Source organism: Sciurus carolinensis, chromosome 3, assembly GCF_902686445.1.
Source record: "Sciurus carolinensis chromosome 3, mSciCar1.2, whole genome shotgun sequence".
NCBI classification, from domain to species: domain Eukaryota; kingdom Metazoa; phylum Chordata; class Mammalia; order Rodentia; family Sciuridae; genus Sciurus; species Sciurus carolinensis.
The window spans coordinates 25,595,080-25,618,605 of record NC_062215.1 but is presented as its reverse complement, the minus strand read 5'-3'; the positions used below and the strand labels follow the sequence as shown (position 1 = coordinate 25,618,605).

Here is a 23,526-nt window from a genome sequence, read left to right as displayed (position 1 = left end):
TGCACATAGACTTTGAAAATAGGTGGACCTGTCACTTCCAGCTAGATGACTTTAAACACATTTCCTAACTTCTTTGAGCCTGAGTCATGAAGATTGGAGGGTAGTTAAATGAGATAGTGTGCAAGTTGCTTAGCCTATAGTAAGAGCCCAATAAGTGGAAGCTTTCTTCTAAGCTATGCAGTACGGGCACATGGCCTATCATATTGTAGTTAGGTTACTATCTTTTTGGAACCCTGGTGTTATTGTCTGCACAGGTGATGGAGGATTCTTGAGCTTTCTGAGGAATGCAGACACACCACTGGTTCAGGAATCCCAGAATTTCTCATCTATTTGGAAAGAATTCTGAATTGGGTATTGAGGGTCAAGAAATTGAGATTTGGTATCTAAGCCATGACTCAACATTCTTCACCAACCCTCAGGAGGCCAGAGAACTGGATGGAGCTTTTGGGTGGTACTTCCAGGGAGGGTGCCAACTTGCATGATATTATCAGAGTAGCATAGAAGAAGCAAGGCCAAGTTGCTTCCCATCCCAGTGGAATACCAGCTGCTTTGTAGACTACCAGGCTTTTGCCAAAACTGAATGGAAACGGGAGTCACAGAGGTCATTGGTGGAATGTACTGGAACATTCCAAGCCCTTTTGTGGCACAACACAACCTTTAGGCATTGAGCCACTAGGGGTTTCCAGAATTGTGTATAAGTTCCTCACCCTGCACTATGCACAGCAAGAGAATCCACCTGCTCTGAAAGGAGCACTATTCTAAGGGCCACCAAGTTGCTAAGTGGGAGGAATGTCAATCCAGCCCTTTGGGACTTTTCCATTAGATAGAGAGACATGGTTGCCAAGGCCATTTTGTTGAGCCAGAGCCATCTTGTGGAATAGATGTGTTGGGAACAGGAAATCCACAGGAAAAACCAGGAATAGACATCTAATTCAGTAGGGGCTGAAGAGCTGGCCAGGATGTAACCAGGCTTCAGTCTTTCAGTCAGAAGCAGATTTATAAATAAGCTAATGAAATGCAGAGTCAGAACCCCTCACCTTCACAGACCCCTTTCCAAGGCCCTGTACCTAATTCTGTATTTATAATTTTCTTACTCTTTTACTTAAAGAAGAACCCCAAGATGATTTGTTTTTATAAAGAAGGGTTAGGGGTGTAGCCCAAAGTCAGAGCCTTTGCCTAGCATGAGCAACACTCTGGGTTCAGTCCTCAGCAACACACACACTCTTAAGAAAAAAGGAAGAAGAAAAAGCAGCAGCAGCAGGCCTCACAAAACCTGGAGCCTTCCCTGCTTTCAGTTTGCAAGGCTTTTAGCCTCAAGTTCCAAGAGTGATCAGAAATATCGATTGGAGAAACCATCAAACACTTACCCAAATGACATCAAGTCAACCTTACTAGATTCAGCAGCTTGTACTAGTTGCTGACAAGAGATACCAGAACTTATAGACCCTGAGCTGGAGAGAAAGGACAAACATATAAAATGGTTTAGGAGAAATTATAAAGCTCCTTACAAGCTAGTATAAAACAATGGGCTATGAGCAGAACATCTAATTCCTGAGAGATTCATATAGTGTCTTACTGGGTGGTTGAGGAACGTTTAGAGAAAGCAAAATACAACTGGAAGTTGAAGCTAATAGGGTGAAGAAGATGGAATTACATGGGGGCGGGGGAAATCTCTTTACCAAGGCATGTATGCACACAATTGAATAAAAAATCTGTAGTGGTACTTTATAGGTTTCTGTTTTTAAAAAGTCCTTTACAGATAATACTTTGGGCTCTGGATATAAGCTCTGGAGCCTGTGTCTAAAGAAAGCCAGACGGCAGACCAACTTTCCAAATCACTTATCCCTTCTGTTATAATATCTTTGAATTAGATTTGCATGATACTTGATGACTGCCTTGGAACATGATGTGAGGGGAAGAGAGAGGGATGGGATGTGAAATCAGATGGAGAATGTCAAAGGTATTGTAGCTCATTTTTCCCAGGGGCAATTATATTTTTGAGGCAGACTTAAAGGAGTTAAGAGGGAATAATAGTAGAGAAGTGAGAAATCAAAAGGGGGAATGAAGCAAACAGGTCTTTTGGTTTGAATGCAGTCTGCTGGGAATGTGCTAAACCAATATCTCTCCAAAGACTTTCATCTCTGAAGTAGGGGAGGTTGTCTGGGAAAATCAGGTGTAAGAGGTGAAAACTCTTTCCCCCAAGGCTCTGCTCTAGAAACCAGCTGGCTCCCCAAGGTACCCAAACCACATGGCACAATGGACTAGAGTGTATTGTAATTCATTTTTCTGTGAAGCACCATCTGCATGCTAGTTACAGTGCTAGCTTGCAGAGTGAGGACCAAGACACACCTGTTCTCCTTAGGAAGCTTATCTATTTTTAAAAATGAGAACTGCTGCCCTAGGTATTTCATAGTCCAAAGACCCACATCTTCCATCTCTCACAGTGACCTTTTAGCAATACTTGTTTCCTGGAATTCCTGGAATATTTCCCTAAAAAGATTAGCAGGGTCTTCCACATATGGATCTCTCATCCATAATTTTTTTTCTAGTGCCAGGGAAGTGCTCTACCCTGAGCTATATCCCCTAGCCCTATTTATTTCTGTTTTGAGACAGGGTTTTGCTGTGTTGCCCAGGCTGGCCTCAAGCTTGAAATCCTCCTGTCTCAGCCTCCCAAGTAGCTGGGCTTATAGCTGTGCCCCGCTGCACACAGCTTTTCATCCACAAGTTTATCTGAATCCTTTTTAAAAAACAGTTTGATTGTGTGAGGCTGTAGTTCAGTGGTAGAGCACTTGCCTAGCACATGTGAGGCACTGGGTTCAATCCTCAGCCCCACGTAAAAATAAAGGGACTGGTTGTGGCTCAGTGCTAGAGCACTTGCTTAGCATGTGTGAGGTACAGGGTTTGATTCTCAATACCACATATAAATAAATGAATAAAATAAAGATCCATCGACATCTAAAAATTATTTTAAATAAATACATTGTGAAAAAGATTCTTAAAAAAAGTTTGAAGTATAATTCACATATCACAAAATCCACCCATTATACATATATGATTCTATCAGTTTATTTGTTTGGAAATTAGTAGAATTGTTCCCTGTTACCACTTTGCATATTAGGACCATTTCACCACCCCAGAAACTTCCATTTGGTCTATTTGCAGATAATTCCTGCTTCTATCCCCAACCCCAGCCAGTCACTGATCTGCTTTTTGTCTCTGTAAATGTACCTTTTCTGGACATTGTATATATTCAGAATGGTACAATATGTGATCTTTTGTGTCTAGCTTCTTTTACTTAGCAGAATGTTTTCAAGTTCCATCCATGTTGTGGCATGTTTCAGTAGTCTGTCCTGTTTATTGATAATAGTATACCATTTAAATTCTTTGAGAAGTTATTTATGTTTTGAGGCAACACTGAACGGAATGCAGGAGTTCTGGTCCCTTGTCCTGCCTCTGATTTGCTAAATAGCCCATAAGTCCTCCCTTGTCTGGGCATCCCTTCCTCCAACTGTAATGGGAGGGGCTGAATCAGATAGAGTCTCTTCCAATTAGTTTCTTTAAAAAAACTACTTTGTGTTTTTTATGGAATGCCACTAGACCCAATATTCTAAAATTTCAGTGTGTTTGATTCCCACATTTACTCTTTGCCTGTTTGAAAATTTCCATCCTATCATTTCCATTCCTCATTTAAGAATGAGGAGTTCAGTTTTAAAAGGCCACAGTTTAATAAGAAAATTAGATTCTCACTGACAGCAAAAGGAGAGCTAAGGAGTAAATCTCATCCAGTCCAAAAGAAGAAGAATTAATGAGAGAACTAACAAAAAAGAATGTCGTAGGCTACAGCAAGGGACAAAAATGTGTCTCGGAAAGTATGGAAGGTCAAAATCCAGGCCACCTGGTCACCCTGGGAGTAAAAGTGAAGGGGTACAGGAGAGGGAGGCTACCAGAATGGGAAGAAGTGCTAAGGGATAGGACCCCCTCCCTACTCTGTTCCCATAACCTCATTCATTCCCTCAACCCTCCTTCCCAATCCCTCTCTGACTGCTCTGCTCCTTCAGTTCTGACCCCATTTCCTCAGGATTTTGTTCCCTGAGGAGCTGGGCCTGACATTTTAGACAGAGGCTGAGTAAAGGAGGTAGGTCGGAAAGAGACACTGTTTCTGCGTCATCTTATTTTCTGTTTTATTATTTTGGAACTAGGGGGCTAAAGACGTAAGCATGTAGGCATTTGCCAGGAAGTTTGGAAAGAGTCCCCCGGGGACCAAGGAATATCAAGACTTCTCAAGTCTCTATTGAGTAACTGCCGCTGGTTGTCATATTTTGAAAGGTAAAAAATTGGAGCTTTCATTCTTGTGGGTTATGGTGGTATAAACAGAAGCACAGGGCAGAATTCAAGGTGCCCCAGTGTAAGGGCTGGAGAGTGCCTTCAAAACTGAAAAGTTTTCTCACTTATGACAACCCTGGCTTTTCTGGATTCAGTGGCCAGCAGGAGAAGGCCTTCCTGCGGACTAAACTACCACAATTCCCTCAGTGACTTTTGTCCTTGGTAGTCCCTTAGGGTCCTGCAATTTTTAAGACACCAGGCCTTATAGGGACTGCTTGGGGAGTGGCTAAACCTCTGACTCACACTGGTAGGGAAAATCATTCCTTGAATCCTCATTTATTTGTGATGGTTTTAGACATCCCAGGAGCAGTCTGGGACCAAGGGTCTAAGCATTTGCTCTTGAACCCCATAAATCAAATAAGTGTTCTGTAACTGGAAAGCCATTGATATATTTGATGTGTGTAATCCTCCACTTTCGATGTTTTTGAGTATCTGCCTCTGACCCAAAGTCTCTGAAAGCAGAAACCAGGTCATGTCTCTCAATTCGATAGCATCTAGCCCAGTTCCACTTCCACATACAAGCTTCCAGGCCTACCAGGCTGTTAACTTCAAGTTGAGGAGCATGTCTGAAACATTATTGTCATTCCTTAGTGCTTAGCTCAGTGTCTGGCACATAGTGGTCATTTCAGTAAATCCGTGATGAGTAAATTAATAAATGACAATCATGTTGATAAGAATTATAGCGGGGATGGTAAGAAAGATTTTCTTGCAAGTCAGAAGGTGCTTTGTAACGAAAGGCATCTCCCCTCAGCAGCACGCAGTTTCCTGAAAGCCACGGCTATGCCTTCTTTCATTAAAGGAGATGGGGGCTGATCTCAGATGAGGTCCTTATCTTTCCCCTCCCATCGTGCCCACACCAGAAGCTATCAGGGATAGAGAAGGGAACAAGAGACAGCTGGTTGGGCATGATACCTAGTAAAGAAAGGACAGAGTTCTCTGCATGCCTGCCTTCAACTACTTCAGCTAGGGTCAACCTCAGTGTCTTTTGCCAGCAACTTATCAGGAAAGACCATGACTTTCTGGACTCAGAAGATTCAATTCTTCAGCTGTGCCACCACAAATTACTCTTCCACAGTCCAGGTCCTCAACTCCTGATATGGCGGCTTTGGAATAAAGTTTAAACCCTGTGTCCTCAGGACCACCCATATTTCTCCTCTCTCCAAAAGCAAGAATACATCTGTACATTAAAGTACCATTTTATCTGTAGAACAAGACTGTGAGGTTGATAGAGCAGGAATGATTCTGGCACAGAGGGAGAAAACCACCTGCCCCAAATGTTTCAAGATGCCTCATCCCAGGGCTTTCCCCTCTGACACACATAAGGCTCATCCAATAAAAACACTTTTCATCTCCTAAGACCAACTAAAAATCTACAAGTTGAGGGATCCTAAAATGGTAAAAGCTGTCAAGCAAGAACAGATTTCAGGAGACCAAAAAAATCACCCTTTTGTTTTCAGGCAGTTCCCATGTCTGGAAATTGGGTATTCACTGGGAAAGTACTTGAATCTGGAGTAAAAAGACCTAGATAGGAAGTCCTAAATCTACCATTGATTAACTGAACAATCTTGGGCAAGTCATCTAGCCTCTGTAATTTAACCTATGGAATGAAGACAATAATATTTGTAATATTTACATTTTCTACTTTACATATTGTGAGAATTCAATGAGATATTGTACATGAAAACTGTAAAGCACAAGACAACTGTTAATTTTAACATAGCCAGATTTGCATCTTTGGAGATTGTTTACATAATATAAATAGTAATCTTTCTGTTTCATGAGAAAGTTTTTCAAGCATAGAGGTTAGGAACTCAGTTCTACAGTTAGGCTGCCTAGGTAGCCTTGGGCGTGCTACTTCTCTCTGAAGTCTCAGTGAAGTGGAGATAATAACCCATCTCACAGGTGTGGTTTTATTAAATGAGATAATGTATGCACAGCCTTAAGATGTACCTAGCATGGAGAAAGGAATTCAATGAATCTTAGTTACTACCATTACTGATTTTATTAATGAAGACATGAGGCAGGGTGGTTCGATAAGAACAGTGATAGAGATTTGAGATGGGAATCAAAAGGACCTGTTTCTCTACTTACATCTTTTTTCTCTTCCAGATCCTCATGAGGATTTTTTTATTAAAAGTGTATAAAAACTTTGAACTAGATGAATTGAGAAACAATACAAATGCAGGCTATTTTTAAAGCTGAGCTGTTTATAAAGACAGGGTTCTTATAAGTTCAGCAGTTTTTGTTCGTAGAAACTTTGATAAGACTGTCCTCTTCATAAAAAAGAAGTACAGAATTTCTTCAGTCACTGAAAAATGAATTTGTATGTCAGATCTTGAAACAAATCCTTCAAACCTGCAGGAGTACTGTCTTTGTAAACAAAACCTTTCTACAGAATGTTTTATAGCTTGATTTGTTCTGTATATGTAGCAGCCTACATATACATATTCGACCAACTCTTTAATTTCTGAGTATTATCTGCTTTCAATATTTAATCCCAGAATGACCTCTCCTTGCTCACAGCATGCTCCCAGTTTACCTCCTTTTCTCTGATTAGTTCGTGTGGCTTCAGGGAATACCTTCCTTTTAACATTAAACTAGGCAAAAACAGAAATAGAAAGAGAAATCTGAAGCAAGATCAAAAATAGAATTCATAGCTAAATATAAATCTAGAGGGAATTATCCAATTATTTGGATGGTCCCTCATCACAGACAACCCAGGGTTGATTGACTTTTGTTTTTTCCATGTGTAGAACAAAATGGTTAACCAATACCAAGAGTAATATGTGTGTGTGTGTATTATTTTTTCTTTTGAAGAGTAATGATTTTTAGTAGTAACTTAAATGCTGTTTTCTATACCAAATACCTTCATTTATATATTTATAGCATGTGATTTCACAACTGCATGCATTCTCTTTGGAGACCATCCAATCTCATTTTGACTTGTAGGTTAAAGAGCATTGAACTGGGAAAAGTGGAGTCATTGCGCAAACTTGAGCACGTTTCTCAGTCACTTTACTCCTTCCACTCTGCGGTGCCGAGGTAGACTTGTAATGGACGACAGAAGGGAAATTCCTAGCTCCCTTTTAGAGTCCCAATTTAATTTGCAGGCTAACAGCTGTGGTTGTGTGTGTGTGTGTGTGTGTGTGTGTGTGGTGTGTTTAAGGTTTATCCAAGTAGGAACTCGGAACATGGAGAAAGACAAATGATATGGATGTCACTTGAAGCAAGGTAGCTATTAAGTGCACGAATTCAATGCAAATCGCACGCAAATGTATGCAAACTTTGCATTAATTTATAGGTTCTTAGTGTAGACCTTGCAAGCTGCACTGAGGTCCTATGAGGATTTAAAAACTAATGTTTCTAGGTTAAACTAAATGTAATAACTTTTGAAGTCATCATTTTCTCTGTGCTACAGGCAGTCAACTGCTTAAAGTTTGACACTCCGCCCCCCATGAAGATTTCACTAGTGCTTGATTCCAACCTACGCCCGGCCCCACCCCCAGCAAGTCTGACGTCACGTGACACCGTATTTGCATACTACCTGGGACTGGGTGTGACGCTCCCCCTTTCCGAGCCTTCTCATTGGTGGCATTGGAGAACCAGCCTTCTTCCAGATGGCCCAATCAGCGGTTTCTCGAACGTAGGAAAGCCGGCAAGGGTGGGGTGAGGGTGGGTTCTTGATTTGGATCGCTAGGCGTATCGACCAATCATCCTTGTGAAAGGAAGAGCCCGCTGTGGATTGGTTCAGACGGGGGGGTCTGGGGTTCTGTGGGCCAATTAGAGCTCCGAGTTCAGGGGGCCGGTCCCCGCCCCGTAGGGCAGATAAGCAGCGGCAGCGGGGGTTGGGGGACTGTGCGGGGCTCGCTCTGGGGCCGAGGCAAGCGGGCAGCCGGGCGGGCGATGGCAGGGGCCGCAGCGGGCGGCAGAGGCGGAGGTGCCTGGGGGCCCGGGCGCGGAGGGGCCGGGGGGCTCCGGCGGGGCTGCTCTCCACCAGTCCCCGCCGGCTCCCCCCGGGCTGGGCTGCAGCCGCTCAGGGCCACAGTCCCCTTCCAGCTGCAGCAGCCGCATCAGCGCCGGGACGGGGGTGGCCGCGCAGGTGAGCCGGGCCTGGAGCGGGTGCTGGGGAGGCGCCGTTGGGGGAGGGGGCGCACGGTTGGGGGAGGGGTACAGGGAGAAGTGTGAGGGGGAAGTAGATGAGGACCACGGAAAGAAGAGGGAGCGCACAAAGTCTGCGAGGAGGAGGGAGAGAAGGAGGAGCTGTGAACCTGGGTGCAGCGCCGGGACCGAGTGTGCAGGGAATCTGGCCCGGGAAGTGAGGGGAGGGACCTGGCAGATCAAGGCTGGCTTGGGGGCGTGACCAAAAAGTGGGTAGAGGTGTCCTATGGGGGTGAGTAGAAGATGCAAGGAGTGGGAGCGAGGTGTGAGAAGTGGCGTTTGATGGGGGCGCCCTGTGCGAAGGGCTGCGCTGGGAGCAAGGAACCGGTGGGCGCTGGACGCCTGCACGGGGAGGGGGAGGGGCATGGAGGAGAGCCCCGTGGAGCCATGTGTTACTTCTCTAGCTTGAATTTGGCCCCAGCATCCCCCTCTACAGCTCTGGAGTTCTTTTCTCCACCCCTTCACGTGCGCTTCCCTTTTTGCCATCTCTGGGAGCTGATTTAATTTCAACCCGTTGGAATAAGTTAGTTTAACGGCTTTTACTAGGGTGCAGACGCTCAGCTCTCCCTACAATCCTCTCAGTGTGGCCTGGAAGTTGTTCCCAGATCATTGACCTGCTTGATATGGCTGTCTCATTCCAACCATCCTGTGTAGTGTGTGCATGTGTGTAGAACCCCAGGCCGTTTGCCCCTCCCCCCCACCAGGTGGTTTTGTCCTGAGCATTGCCGGCCAACGTGGCAGTGGGGTGAGGGCTACATTCAAGCACGCTGTGGCAAATACCCCACTTTCTGAACTTTACCGAAAGGGTTTCTTAATAGCAGCTTAATGTGGGTGTGGGGAAACTAGAGAGGAACAAGTTTAACCTTGCTTTCACACTCAAAGCTGTGACGGGACCCACAAATGCAGGCACTTAGGAACGGAAAAGGAACCTACTTGCATGAGGAGGTTGGCAATAAGTTGAAAGTGAGGCTTGCATTTGATTCACACCAGATGTGAAAAGATCATTGCACACTTCCAAAGCCTGAGTCTGTACCAAATGTACAAAAGTCATGGTCCCTGCCATCTTAACAGTTACTGACATTCTCTAAACCAGAATCTATTGAGCTTTGGGTGATTACAAAGATTGGTTGCTGCACATTCCCATCCAGAAAGTATAGCTGTTACAGTGCCCTACTTCGTAGATTAATCAGGTCTGTGAGGCAGAAAACCCCCGAATCTATCTGGACCTCACTGTGTTAGCATCACATCTTGGAACATAGAAACTTGGTCAAATCTGGGAGCAAGATGGTGACCGAGTAGTAAAAGTATGTGTAGAATCTGGTGGTGCAAAAGAAGGCAATGCCCAGACAAACTCATGCCTATCATGAGCTATAAAGCAAACCACAAGACTACAAACCTGTTGGTTTTGTTTGGGCTTCCTTGAAACCAAGGGAAGTTAGTGGAACAACAAGCACCAGAACCATAGTCACTTTTAATAGAAATCAACAGAAAGCTTGCCTGTGTTGTAGAAATTTATTAGCAATCATATTTTGAGAGCAGTTATTTTGTGACTCCAATTAGAGGTAACATTAAAAGGAAAACAGTGCAGACGGGAAGAGTATAGGTTTAGATGCCTGAATGCTTTACATGGCTTGCTCCTTTTGTAGCGTCAGGGGCCCTAAGGTACTGATAAAACATGGGAAGCTAGAACTCAGCATAACTTGTCAGGTAACTTAGGGCATAACTTCTTGTTATGTATTGAGCTGATGGTTTCTCCACATATCAATGTCCCAGAGGTACTAGTAAGACGTTTACCTAGTGGGTGGTGGGATTATCTGCAGATTTTCAGTAAGAGAAAAAGAAAAAAATAGAGGGGAAAACTAGCCTGAGCCTGTGGACTTCTTTGTGACCAGGCATTAGAGGAATGTACCTGGCCTTTGCTTTGGAGGCACATCAGATCTTCTGTATGTTAACTTCAACCTCCATGTTGAAGGTTATTTTCATTCCAGGGCTTTGGGAAGTTGCAGGGGTGGTTCCCTCTAAGCCAGTAAGAGATACGTGATGGAGGAAAATCCCTTGCTATCTAAACCCTTAAGAGAATGGTGTTGAGAACCAGAATGCCTGGGTTTTGAATCCAGGTTCTGCCATTTATTTACTAGCTGTGGGTTTGAGAAAGTTGGTTAACTTCTGTGCCTCAGTTTCCTCATCTGTGGGTAATAATATTTACATCCTGAGAATCAAATGAGTTCATAAAGCGCTTAGAACATTGGCAGGAACCCAGAAGGTTCTATAAGAAATGTTTGCTGCTGCTTGCTTATTCCCTTGGCAGAGCCAAGGTGAGAGCACTGTTGGCCAGAGCCCATTGCCTTTTCAGGCTTCAAAGAGCAAACCTAGGTTGGTCTGAAACCAGTACTGCAGGTTTCAGAATTTCAGGGCTCCTTGTGTATTTTTATTCCCTCATCATTTAAAATGAACTTTCTGAACAGAGCTCCGAAACCTAACTGTTTAAAAAGGCATGTGAGCTGGGACTGGGTTTCAGGAACAATCAAGTGTCGTCACTGTTTCTGTTTCTCATCCCAAAATGATGTAACATTCAGGCTGTGCAGTTATCTCCATGCCGCACACCCTACTGTGTTCTTGGCAAGATATATTAGATCTTGTAAAAAGGGTTGTGGTGTGAAGAGGGGTATTTACCTTCTGTGACCGTTTATCCACAAGGGATGTCTTCATAAAGACAGGAATGGCTTCATTTTTATGAACCTGGGTTAGGAGTGAGAATGAAGAGAAAAATGAGGGTCAAACCTAAGAAAGCTAAGAGCACTAGTGGGTAATAGAAACCCAGAATAAATTTCTTAACTGCACTTGTCCCTTAAATTAAATTCTCTTTTGTGTCTTAGGTCAGTTAGAGGCTGCTGACTTTTGTGTTCTTCCAGGACCACTGACGATGGACAAATCAGGGTGGAGAGGTGGATTTTTCTGGGTTTCAGTCTTACCTATTCTGTTTAGTGTCTCTGTCTCTATAGCCCTATAATGAAGATAATGGGGTTTCTGTTTTGTTTTTGTAGTGCCAGGGATGGAAACGAGAGCCTATGTGCCTGCTAGGCAAGCACTCTAGCACTGAGCCACACCCCTAGCCCCATGAAGATAATGTTTAATCAAACTTTGCCAATTATTTCTCTTCTGGGGCAAACTGGCTAAAGCCAAATGCTGCCTTGAAACCTTCTCTATCCACCAGAACTTCTTAAAACCAGCCTGTAGCTTGTTACAGCTTGTAGGCTATATGTTCCATATCTCTGCTGTTTTTGTAAATAAAGTTTTATTGAAATGCAACCACACTCTTCCTTTGGGTATGATCTGTGGCTGTTTTCATGCTGTCAGTGGCAGCATTGAGTAATTGTAATAGAAACTACCCACAAAGCCTAAAATATTCACTGTGTGGCAGTTTACAGAAAAGTTTCCCTACCCTTGTTCTAAATGTTGTACCTGACCATTATTCCTATGTAAAGAGCGATTTTAAATGTGTGTGATATATACCTCCTCCGAAAACCCTGAGGGTAAATAAAACCTACAAGCCTATATCCCCACTAGTATTTTAGGGGAAAGGGGACCATTCTCCCACATCCTGCTGGTGCTGGGGATTGAACCCAGGGCCTAGCATGTGCTAGGCAAGTACTCTACCACTGAGCTACGTCCCCATCCTGGGAAAGAGGACCATCTGCTTCCAGTCAGTTCTTAGTCTTTGTGGAAGATCAGCACATGTGAATCCAGACTCCCCACCCCCACTGCTGTCAGGTGACATGTGTTCAGTAGACATAGCTAATTTGAATTTACATAAAAGCTTAACTGTTAGGCAAATTTGTTCCCCTCCTCCCTATGTTCCCCCTCTCCTCAGTCTAACAACTCAAACTGCAATGAACACATTTCAAAACCAGATGGAAATTACTTAAGGCATATCTCCTGTTTTGAATTTTTCTCATTACCTTTCAGTTTTCTAAACAGATCATTGAGAGCTGGCAGTAGTCATGGTTGCCCTTAAATACTGACTTCCCTACAGGGACATAGGAAGAGTAGTTCTTGTCAAATGTTTAGTATGGCTACTTCATGAATATAAGGTAGCATTGTTATTAGCAATGCTATTGGTAATTATTAAGCCCTTTTTCTCGCAGTGCTTTGAAAGCTTGGTCCTTTGGGGATGGGTGTTTAGCTAGGTATGGAACCATTTCAAGGAGGTTGCAAATTAGAGATTCAGAGAGAAAACCCTTAGCAAACCGTGGTCTTTCTGGCCTGTGTCAGAAACAACCTATAGATTATAATAGAGTTGGACCTTCTAACTCTGTAAGGAGCCATCTTGCTATAAGGAGGCTTAGTGGTGCAGTTAAAGTCCTTTAGGAGTTACAATTGCCCTACAACCTATGATTGTGGCAGCTTCTATTTGGGCATCATTAAAACCCCAGGCTCTTCCTGGCCCGACACTGCTAACTGCTGCTTTTGATAGCTTTGCCAGAACTAGGCACATGGTCAGCAAAATGCACTGCTAAAGCATCTGACTCTTAAATGTTATCTTAAATGTTGTCTGTCTTTGTCTCTTTGGTACCTGGAGGAGTGTGGGTCCAGTGTTTTGAATAGCATGGGATTAGATGGTATGGGAAGTTCTTCACTTATATAACATAGAGCTAAGAGATCTTAAATTCTTTGAGAAGAATCAAAGAGGGGTGAGAACCTCAGTGGGGTGTGGTGGTAAAAGAATATCCAGATATGGGTCTCTAGGAAATTTGAGGCAGGATTGCAAATCTTTCATGGTGATGGGGCTAACCTGGAGTGTTGCCAGAGTGGTCGGTGGGCTTTAACGGCCAAGAGCACACTGCCTGCATTCTCTGCTAAATTCAGTATACACTGAATGACATGATGGGCCCCAAGGCCCCACTATTCCTTGATCTTGGTGGAACTGTTAGAAATGGAATATCCTCCCCTACATAAGACCATAGAAGTGGAGAGTCCTCCTCCAGGTCCTTACAAGTCTCATGAACAGACTTTCTGCCAAAGGATTCAGACTTCACAGTCTTCATATTCTAGGGACAGGTCTGCTTTTTGGAGCTCCTACAGAAACTGTCACATATATAAAATGCTATTTGATACTAGCTCAGGTGCTCTGACTGGACTTAACCTGGGCTTACTCTTATTCCAGGGGCAGTGTAGAGTTCTTTTAAGGGCTGGAGGGGAAAACTGGTGTTTCCTTTCCAGTTCAGAGCACAGGTGGATACCCATCAGCAAGTTAGTTTAGTGAGAGTGGACAGTCTCTTCATGGGTTAATAAGTTTTGCTCTCTTTCAAGATAGAAGTTGCCCTTCTTTGTCCTAGAAGTGGGAGCAGGGAAGAGAAGTAGAAATCAAGAAAGGCTGAGTGGGAAATCTGGTCAGTTTTCTCCTTTGCCGAGTTGCATCTTCATAGAGGATTCCATTATTTGGTTTGCAGGGTATGAATTAACCAAACATTAGCCAAATCTATTCACATGGTTAGGTCAAAAACAAATCCTGATGTCAGAGAGGAAAGTTTGGGATCCTGTTTGAAGTTCATAAATTATCTGTGCTCCATTTCCTCCACAGCCATGTGGAGCTCATGAAGGTCCATGGTTCCTGGGCACAGCTGCGTGGTGGGAGGCTCTGGTACAGCTGGCTGCGAACAGCAGACCCCAACTCCTGGTGCCCCCCAGAACTCCTGGTTTTCTGTCACTTTTTTCTCCCTCTAGGGTCATGACAAAGCTGAATGCCTAGCTTTAGAATCTTTTAAATGTTTATCCTCAGGCCCAAATAAGCCTCAATTGACTTTTCTGTGTGGGAGCACCACAGCCAATCAAGAGTGGCTTTAATAAACTTAAAAGAATGCTATCAAAGTATTTCATAATAGGAAAATTTCAAGTCCAGCCCTGGGGGACCTGGAACTGAAGTTCAGACCATGTACAGATATTCACCCTGCCCTGTTCAGGCGCCCAGGTCTTTGGGTTTGGTCAGGAGCACCAGACAGCTGGCCCTGGGGTGGATGGAGTACCTTCAGCTCAGCCCTGCCTGTGTCTTAGAAGTTTGTACTTCTTGCTGCCTAATCAAAGAGGGGAAGAACTGGGGAGGCCTTTTTTTGCTCTGACGCAATGGGCCTGTGATAGGAATCGAGGACTGTGTTCTCTTCGAGGCTACCTGAATGTGACTTCTCAGAGGATGGGCAGGGTTTGGCAAGGTAGAGATATGCCTTGGGGTGCCTCCTCTCTGGCCCTGAGCTGCCTATCCTGCCCATGGCGGGTAACTTCCAGGGGTGCCATGCTTATTAGGAAACAGCCTAGTCTCCCACCAGCTCTGCCACTTGGATCTCCTTATCATCTGATCCTAAATGAAGACCTGCAGAAGAGTACTCTAAGGTATTATGTCCTCAAGGGCCAAAAGTAGGATTCAACACACAACTCCAAAAACAGATCCAGTACATCCACAAGTGAAAAAAATATATAAATTTCAAGCTGGAGGAGGCATAGAATTAAGGAATATTCGCTCTATAGTGAGGCTAGAGAACTACTGGAATGTTGAGCAGACTTTTTTTTTTTCTTTTTTGGATTGGCCAATGTTGTTAAATTAAGTTCTTACTCTCTCCTCTTCCTTTCATAAGTGACATTGTTGGGACTGGGGGGTATAGTTCAGTGGTAGAGCATGTGCCAGGCCCTGGGTTTGAGGCCCCACCTGCAAAAAAAACCCCTAAAAACAAAAACAAAAAACATAACATTGTAGTAGTATTATCTAGCTGTGTTTCTTAACTTTTTTTTAAACCTGTATAGTCCCTTCTGCCCCATCTTGGAAATTGCGTGCTGCCTTTTTAAGAGGTAGGCACCTTATGTTTCAAGTTCAAGTGCAATGGAACTCACCCTGCAGCTTGAACAGATTTGAGTGTTTTTGCAGAGGGAGGGCCAGGGCAGATGGGGAGTGTCATGCTCAATAAATACTTGTTGAATTGAGTTGCTGGAAAGGGGTTGGGGTGAGGAGAGGGAGCCACACCTCCCCCGGGCTCACTTGCATTGGTCTTTCCCACTTCTGGTCCCCACACACCGCTCCCCCTCTGTAATACCTCTGTTTAGCTACTTACAAAGCAACCCCCTGATACGTTAGTGCTCCATCTTTCTTTAAATCACTGATCTCCTATTCGTCTCGGTCATTGGGCTTGAAGCCCAGCTGGTGGCAAAGACGTGGCATTTCCATGGATGTCATTGTTGGGCTTGTAGGTTCTCTTCCCAACACATTTAAAGCCAGAGGGTGAGCTTGGGCAGTTACCAGATTGATTCTTGGAAATGGCCAATTTGTAGGGTTTGGTTATGATTTTGTTAAAGAGCCAGATCACCTGTCTTTAGGCTTAGAAGTGGAGATGGGTGATGGACTGCAGAGTCTGCAACAATGCTGGATATCCTTTCACTCCAGTTAGATTGTACCAAGCGCTACTGAGAATAGTAGTGCTGTACTAGCAAGGAAAAGCAGGACGACAAAATCAAAATCCATGACCTCCTCTACCAGGAAGCAGAATTACCCATGAGCCTTAGGGTGGTTTCCAAGGTTGATCAGGCCGTAAGCCCCTTCTCCCAAGCCAAGCGTCATTCTGTGACTGCTGTTTCTCTTCCCTGCTTCTCAAAATAGGGAAAAGCAGGAAAGAGGTGCTCATTTTCATACTCCAAATCCTGGACATTTAACTGTCCTCCACAGTCTGTTCCCTTGCCTTTGAGGTTACCAGCTGTGACTCTGGTGACTTAGTCAAAATGATTTTATAAACTTGCCTAGCTGAGTGTAACTCTGAACAGAGTAAAAATGTGATTAGGAGGATAGGTAGCTCCTCTTCCCTCCTCCTCCCTCCTCCACACTCCCTTCCTTTTAAGAGTTTTTTGTGCTCCATGCCTGTTTGATCGCCCACGCGGCTTTGAGAGAACCACTGCTGATAACACGTGCGTTCCCTGCCCCACAGCTGCAGGCTGGCAGAAACCTGCTGCACAGCCCCTGTTTGGGGATTGTCTGTCTGACTCGTGCCCATCAGATATGACGCACAGACTGGGGTGGGGCCAGTATGGCTAGCACGTGGCATGATAGAGGGGATGCCACCCGAGGGCTTTCACAGTAAACATTGCATAGTCTGGACTGAGGGTGGGGAAAGAAGGGAGGGCTGTGGGAGCCACATTCCGGGGGGGAGGGTTGTGCTGAAAGCAGCACCTGGACGCTTTCTCAGTGGAACCATGATCCTGGGCAGTTTTGTTTTCACAGCAGAAAACTATAACAGCTGCTTCTGTAGGAGTCTGTGAAGGCCCTAAAATTCACCTGTATTCTTCAGAGCAATTGCAACTATAGATAGCTTAGGTATTTTTTATTTTCCCTTGCAGTATTGGGGATCGAACCCAGGGTAGATAGCTTTAGTTTGGACAGTGTATTACATTTGTTTCATTCTTGGTACTTAAAATCAGTACTCAAATATCATTTATCCTCACAACTGTCCTACAGTTGCTGGTGACATGCCCTAGTTGTTGCAGATAAGGAAACTGAGGCCCAGAAAAGTAATTTGCCCAAGACCATGGGACTGATAAAGCCCTTTTGCTTTATTAAGGAAAGGGCTCTTCCCACATATGTAGGAGAATCTGTTGTAAATTTCACCCCAGTTGGGCATCCCCGCTGCCTGCCTAGCACATCTCTGGCCTTTGTTTCCCTGCTGGTTGTTTACCTGTATTTCAGGAACAAAGACTGGTTTGTTAGACCACCCAAAAAAGAATCGGAAATTATACTTCAAAGAAGTCTGTTTCTTCAGCACCCCAGAGTGACCATCCACGCTATAGGCTTTTCACACTTCTACTTTCCCTGTGAGGTATAGCTAGTTGTAGATAATTGGAAGATGACAGTGACTTCATAACTACATGTGTGATGCGTGTGGCTTTTGAGGGTTTCTAGTTGGTTGAGGATGCAGTTTCCATGTGGATTGTGTGGCTATCATGGACAGATAGGGCACTGGAGGCAGATGGGTGTCCTGCCTCTGTGGGATCATAACCATGGTTACAGAGCTGGGACCTTGTCAGGGAGAAATGCTGAGATGGAGCTTACAGGAGAGGCTAACTTTCTAATGTGTGACTATGTGAAACCAAAAGACCATCTGGTAAAAAATGTGGGTGGCACATTCCCATGGCGGGATATAGGTGCAAGAGGGTGGCATCGTGCCCTGATGACAACTTAGTCCTCCATGTAAGGGGATCCCTGGTGCACCCACTCCCCTGCTGGTGGGAAAGAAGCGGGGGAACATGAACTGCCTGAGCATGTATTTCTCTCCTCACTTTAGGTTAGCTTGGAGTGGGGTCCAGTAAGGGGGACAACAGGGACTCAAACTCTGGGAGAAAGCTCTAGGCGCGGTCTTGGTATCAGGGAGAATTGCCTGACCTGCTTCTCTGAGGTATCTAACCGTCCCTAGAGGGTTACGGGCAGCTCTAATCTCCAAACCAGATTTTGTATAGACTTTGATGTTCTAATACCTATATGCCTGTGTGAAGTCTTTCTTTCCCAGTTACTTACCAGCCTCATAAGATAAACTCTCATTACAATAAATATTACAAAACTATTTCTGTATAATAAAGATGTTTCCATGGTTCATATAAATGCTTTGTTGTTGTTTTTTGTGGGTTTCGTTGCTTAAAAAAAGAAAAGAGTAACCAACAATCTTATTTATTTATTTATTTTGTCCTTTTGTGGTCCCTGTCCATGTACTAGTTTGCCTCTACTGCAGAATGCTTGAGTGCTTGCTGTGTGCATTGCAGGCAGGGAAGGGAGAAAGCTGTGGAACCCTCACCAAGCAGCCTTGCCTCCAGTGCTGTCTCTTCAGCTCCAACCTCCCACCTCAGATAACTCCCGGTTCTTTTCAAACAGAACATCACACAAAACCCCAGGAAGGACAGTACTTGTTTCTGTGTGTGAATGAGTGGGTGTCAGGCATGAATGGGGGCGAGTATGTGTGTGTGAGAGCATGTGTAAAGGCAAGTGCATGTGAAAAAAAGCCAACAGTAAAGTAAACGAGGCAAATGTCGATAGGCAAATCTAGTAAAGATTGTGTGGGTGTTCTGTGTACCATTCTTATCCTTGCATCTATAAATTTGAAATGATTTCCAAATAAAATGTTTAACAAATGACTATGTGCTAGGCTGATTTGAATCGCAGGAGTTCTTTAGAATGGAAGTTTTCTTCTACATCCTTATAACATCTCTTATTCTTCCCCATTTAACAGACGGAACAACTGACACCCAGAGAAGTTAGGTGACTCGTCTGAGTTCACGAAGCACATTGGGGTAGAGGCAGGGTTTGGGTCCAGGTATGAACCCTCTAGTAGGCCACCTCTCAGGAGACTGCAGCTGGGCCTTACCTCTCGCGCTGGACAGGGTTGGCATCAGATTCTGACAGCTGATTGGGTGCCTGCTGCCTGCGAGCGCCCAGCCCCTGCCACACGTGGACCCAGCAGCGGAGTCAGCAGGGTTGCAGCAGTGTGCTGAAACACGGAGCATGTTCAGGATGTCCAGGTACCTTTAGGGAGAACCGCCTCCTTACTCTAAGATTACATGCCCTCACCGTGATCTTCGCTCAACTCTTCATTTCTTAAATTACATGAAATTAGAAGGCTCTTCTGCACCAGAGCCACGGAGTAATGTAATACCACTTGACGTTTACACAGTAGAAGTCTAAGGGGGAAAGCAGGGAGTTTGGTTTAGGAAGCCATGCCAGGTTATAGGCCTACACCAGGCAGCATTCCCCCACTGTGTTCCCGTTGTTTGGTATACCCACTGCCTTATAAATATCGTGGGCTTCAGGAGAGGTGTTTGTGTGATTCAGTGCATCCTATCTTACCAAGTGGGAGAGGAGCTACGATGTCATACACTTAAGGAAGGGCTCACTTTTAATGAGAATCTTCCCTCCACCACGATGCAAAGGAGAGCTAGAATCATTGCTAGGCAGGCAGAGTTAGGGGATCAAACCCTGCCATGTGTCCCAGCCCCTTTTCTTCCATGTCAAACCACATGTTAGGCATCTGTCTGTGCTCCTTGGAAGCCCTTAAATCATTCCTTCACTTCTGCTTACTGGTGTTTTCTCTTCAGCTGCTAGAGTTGGGGTAAGTGGATGAATCCTACTCAATTTTTTTTTTTTTTTTTTGGTTGTGCTGGGGATGAGACTGAGGACCTCACACATGCTAGGCAACCGCTCTACCACTGAGCTATACCCTCAGCTCTTATTTGGTCCCCAATTTGTGATCCTCGAGTAACTGGGATTATAGTTATGCACCACTACCTGGCCTTGCCTTACCTTCTTAACAGAAAAAAAAAGGGGGGGGTGGGTTTCTGAAAATCTTTTCTTTTAGTGCGCATCCTTTATGTAAAACTCTTACCTGCTGCTGCCCTACACTTGATTAATCTAGCTGTGGTTAAGTTGTCCTCAGGATGATTTCCAAGGGCCCAGGCAATTAAATGAAGTAGATCTGTGAGCATTTGCTACATTACCACCCCAGCTCATACACTTAGGTTGTTTGTCCTCAGGGTGTTGTCAAGTTATATGGACTGTCTCTTACAATTCTTTGACATCTTCTCTCTAATCCTCCACTATTCTGGCTCTGTCCTACCCAAAAGTAAGTGCTAGGTAGATGACAACCAGAATCAGGGCAAGACGGAGGAAGGTAAGAAAAGCCTGCTCCCAAATTCCTGTGGGGTTTTCCGAAGCTTAGATGTCTGTTCCAGCTGCTGTGCAAGTGGTAATGCCGTCTGCTCACAAAGAATTGTGACAAGTGAGTTTTGTTTAGTTTAGTTTTTGTTTTTGGTACAGGCGTTGAACCCAGGGGTGCTCTATTACTGAGCCACACCCTTAACCCTTTTATTATTTTGAGACAGGATCTTACTAAGTTTCTCAGGCTGACCTTGAACTTGTGATCCCCCTTCCTCAGCCTCCCAAATTGCTGAGATTATAGGTGTGTGCCACTGTACCCAGCTCACAACTGAGCTTTTATGATCTAGGTCTTAAGAGGCTTGGATAGGACATTCTGTTTTTGTTTTTGGTTTGGTTTTGTTTTTGCAGTGCTGGGGATTGAATGCAGGACCTTTCACATGCTAGGCAAGTGCTCTACCTCTGAGTTATATCTCCATTTCAGACATATTGGTAATTAACATCCTGTAGTGTTTCCCCAGATTCAATTCTCCCTTTTGCTTCAGGAGAAAAAAGTTATTTCTTTACCTGATTTATAAAAGGTGACATTATCATGAAGCAGCTCCTGATTTCAGATCTTATGCAGGGGAAGATGGTGGAACCTACCTTCCAGTAATGAAGGGCGCCATACCTTCTCTGCCTCTACACGTACATGTTGGGGGGTTAACCCTGGTAGCAACCTTCTGTTGGGAAGTCATTGGAGGTTTTAGCCATCTGTCGAGGGTAGGAAAAAAAAAATCTTTCCAATGTGATACCTTCAAGATTCTTTCTGGAGGGGCCACCTAACCTAATCTTGTTTTTCAGACTAGTTTACCCTGGAGGCACCGCATAACCTTTGTGCCTCTCTTAGGAAATCTGAACAACTGGCAAAACCAGGGCTTCAGAGCAGGGGATGCCCTGGAATGTTGCCTAGCACACTTTGGGGTTTTTCCACAACTAGGGCATAGCATGGGAATTTGCCATTGATTTAAGGTCAGTTTCCGAAGGTCAGGACCTGGGTAGGGAATCACCTGGCATCTTAGTTGTCTCCTCTTGAGTTGGAACAGTAGAGTAGAACTTGAGATGGAGATGATCAGAGGAGTGAAAGTGAACAAGATGGTTCACATAGGTTTTTAAGAATGTGATGGTTGAGGAGAGTAACCATAATAGGATCTTAGACCCTAAAGGCAGAGCAGATTCTGTGACATTTTTGGCCCTGAGGAATCTAACCAAGCAGTTGTACCTTATGTGTGTCTCTGTTATCCCCTCCCCCACAATCCCAGAGCAGATTGAATCAGAGTCAAGGTTAAGAGCAGAGGATCCCGACAGTCCAACCCAGTGCAGGGTGGCAAGCTGGCCAACCTGCCCTCTGAGCTCGGAGGCCTGCTTGGTGGTTAACTCCCAGCTTGTCTAGTCACATGACCAGACCTTCTGCTTGTGGCTAGCCACAGGTAAATTGAGCACTATTTATATTCTCCTCCTCCGGAGGAGCTGGGAGAGATCATCTGGTAGTCCACAACACAGCTGTTTGAGCAGCCTAGGTAAGGCAAGCCTCCCTTTAACTTTGTGCCTTTCTTTTTTTTTTCTTAACTTGCCCCAGATAATAGCATGAGTTCTGAGATTTCACCTTAGCTACGCTGGTTAGTAACCATCTCTTATCCTTTAATAGTTAGGGAATTCTAGCATTAGAGGAGACTCAGGCTTATCTAGTGTGACCTCCTGGCTTCATTGGGTGAGTGTCGAGACAGCTGGGGACTTGTAATTATCTCTTCCTGGTGCTTTTCAGGAGTAGACTCTACAGTCTCCTTCATTCGGTTCTGATGAGGTTTTTCCTTTTTGTCTAGCCAGACTCTCACTTGTTCCAGCTAAAACCTTTTTACTGTTCATTTTTCACCCACACAGAAGGCTGCTAATAAATAGTAATTCATTTTGCCTTACTCCTGGGGTCTAACGACCATCTCTCTAGCCATTTTTACCTCTCTTCCTTGGGATCTCGAGTCTCACAGGTTTCCTTTTGAAGAGCAGTAAAGACAAATGGATGCATACTGGTCACTTAACTGGCTATATCTGATGTTGTAGCCAACTCTATTCATGTTTCTGGACTCCTAGGAACCCCTTAATTCTGCTTATAGTCTTGGTCTTGTCCCTGGAATGACATGGCACTTCTTAATTTAGTTTAATGTCTCCCTTCATTTAATATCTTTTTATTCTAGCTTGATTTGACATGCATCTTGTGAGTTTTCATTCCTTGTCTCAGATTAAGTTTCCTTCATGGTTTTATTACTTCTTGCTCATCTTCTCTTTCCCCCAATTAAAAATCCAGTGACCATTGAATTTGGCTACAACCTGCTAAGGTTGGAATGCTAAAGATTTTAGGTCTTGCTGCAGAATGATTTGAATTTCTATTTTGTTCAGTTAAGCCAGTTTTTGTTTTGTTTTTTCCTCAGAACTTTATTTTTGGAAAATTTTCAAACCTACAGAAAAGTTGAGAGTACTATGCATAATATTTATCCTTCACCTAGACTCATTATTGATAACTTTTTGCCACAATTCTTACCTGTTTTCTCTCCTGTGCCTATATGTAGACATACCCATGTATGTGCATCCATCTATACCGTTTGGATGAAGGATTTGAAAGTGAGTTGCAGATATCATGACACTGTACTCTTCAGTGGCATTTTCTGGGAATAAGGACATTCCTCTACATAATACTTATGTAGAGGAATTCCTCTACATAATAATTCCTATTATTATGCCTAAGGAAATTAACTATGATTCCATATCATATAACATATAGTCTGTTTTCACATTTCGTCTTTAGCAACTTTGTGATCTAGGACCCAGACAAGATCTCATTTAGTTCTGTCTTTGAAGACATTTTTAAATCTAGCTGGACACAGTGGCACATGCCTATAATCCCAGTGACTCAGGAGGCTGAGGCAGGAAGATTACAGTTTGAGTTCAGCCTCAGCAACTTAACAAGACCCTCAACAACTTAGTGAAACCCTGTCTCAAGATAAAAATAAATAAAAAGGACCTGGGATGTACTTAGTGGTAAAGCACCCGTCAGTTCAATCCGCAGTACCAAAAAAAAAAAAAGTATCTCAATCTATAATTACCCCCTGACTACCATTGTTTCTTATGACTGACATTTTGAAAAGTAGTATTCCAGCTGTTCCGCATTTTGAATTTTTCTATTTCTTTATGGTGGCATTTATCTTGTTCCTCTATCCCCTGTGTTTCCTGTAAATGGGAAGCTATGTCTGAGGCCTGACTGATTCAGGATAAACATTCCTAACAAG

The 23,526-nt window shown here is 44.1% G+C and overlaps 1 protein-coding gene across 2 annotated transcripts in view; it reads left to right on the top strand.

The window, feature by feature from the left end:
• The first annotated feature begins 8,242 nt into the window (after window positions 1–8,242).
• Window positions 8,243–23,526, top strand: part of Fam117a (family with sequence similarity 117 member A) — a 42,656-nt gene continuing 27,372 nt past the window's right edge. For both annotated transcript variants that reach the window (XR_007107795.1, XM_047545892.1), the window contains exon 1: window positions 8,243–8,482. Coding sequence is in view for 1 of the 2 variants with exons in the window: in XM_047545892.1 (XP_047401848.1) it covers window positions 8,287–8,482 (196 nt within the window). In the remaining variant the exon portion in view is untranslated. The remainder of the gene's footprint in view (window positions 8,483–23,526) is intronic.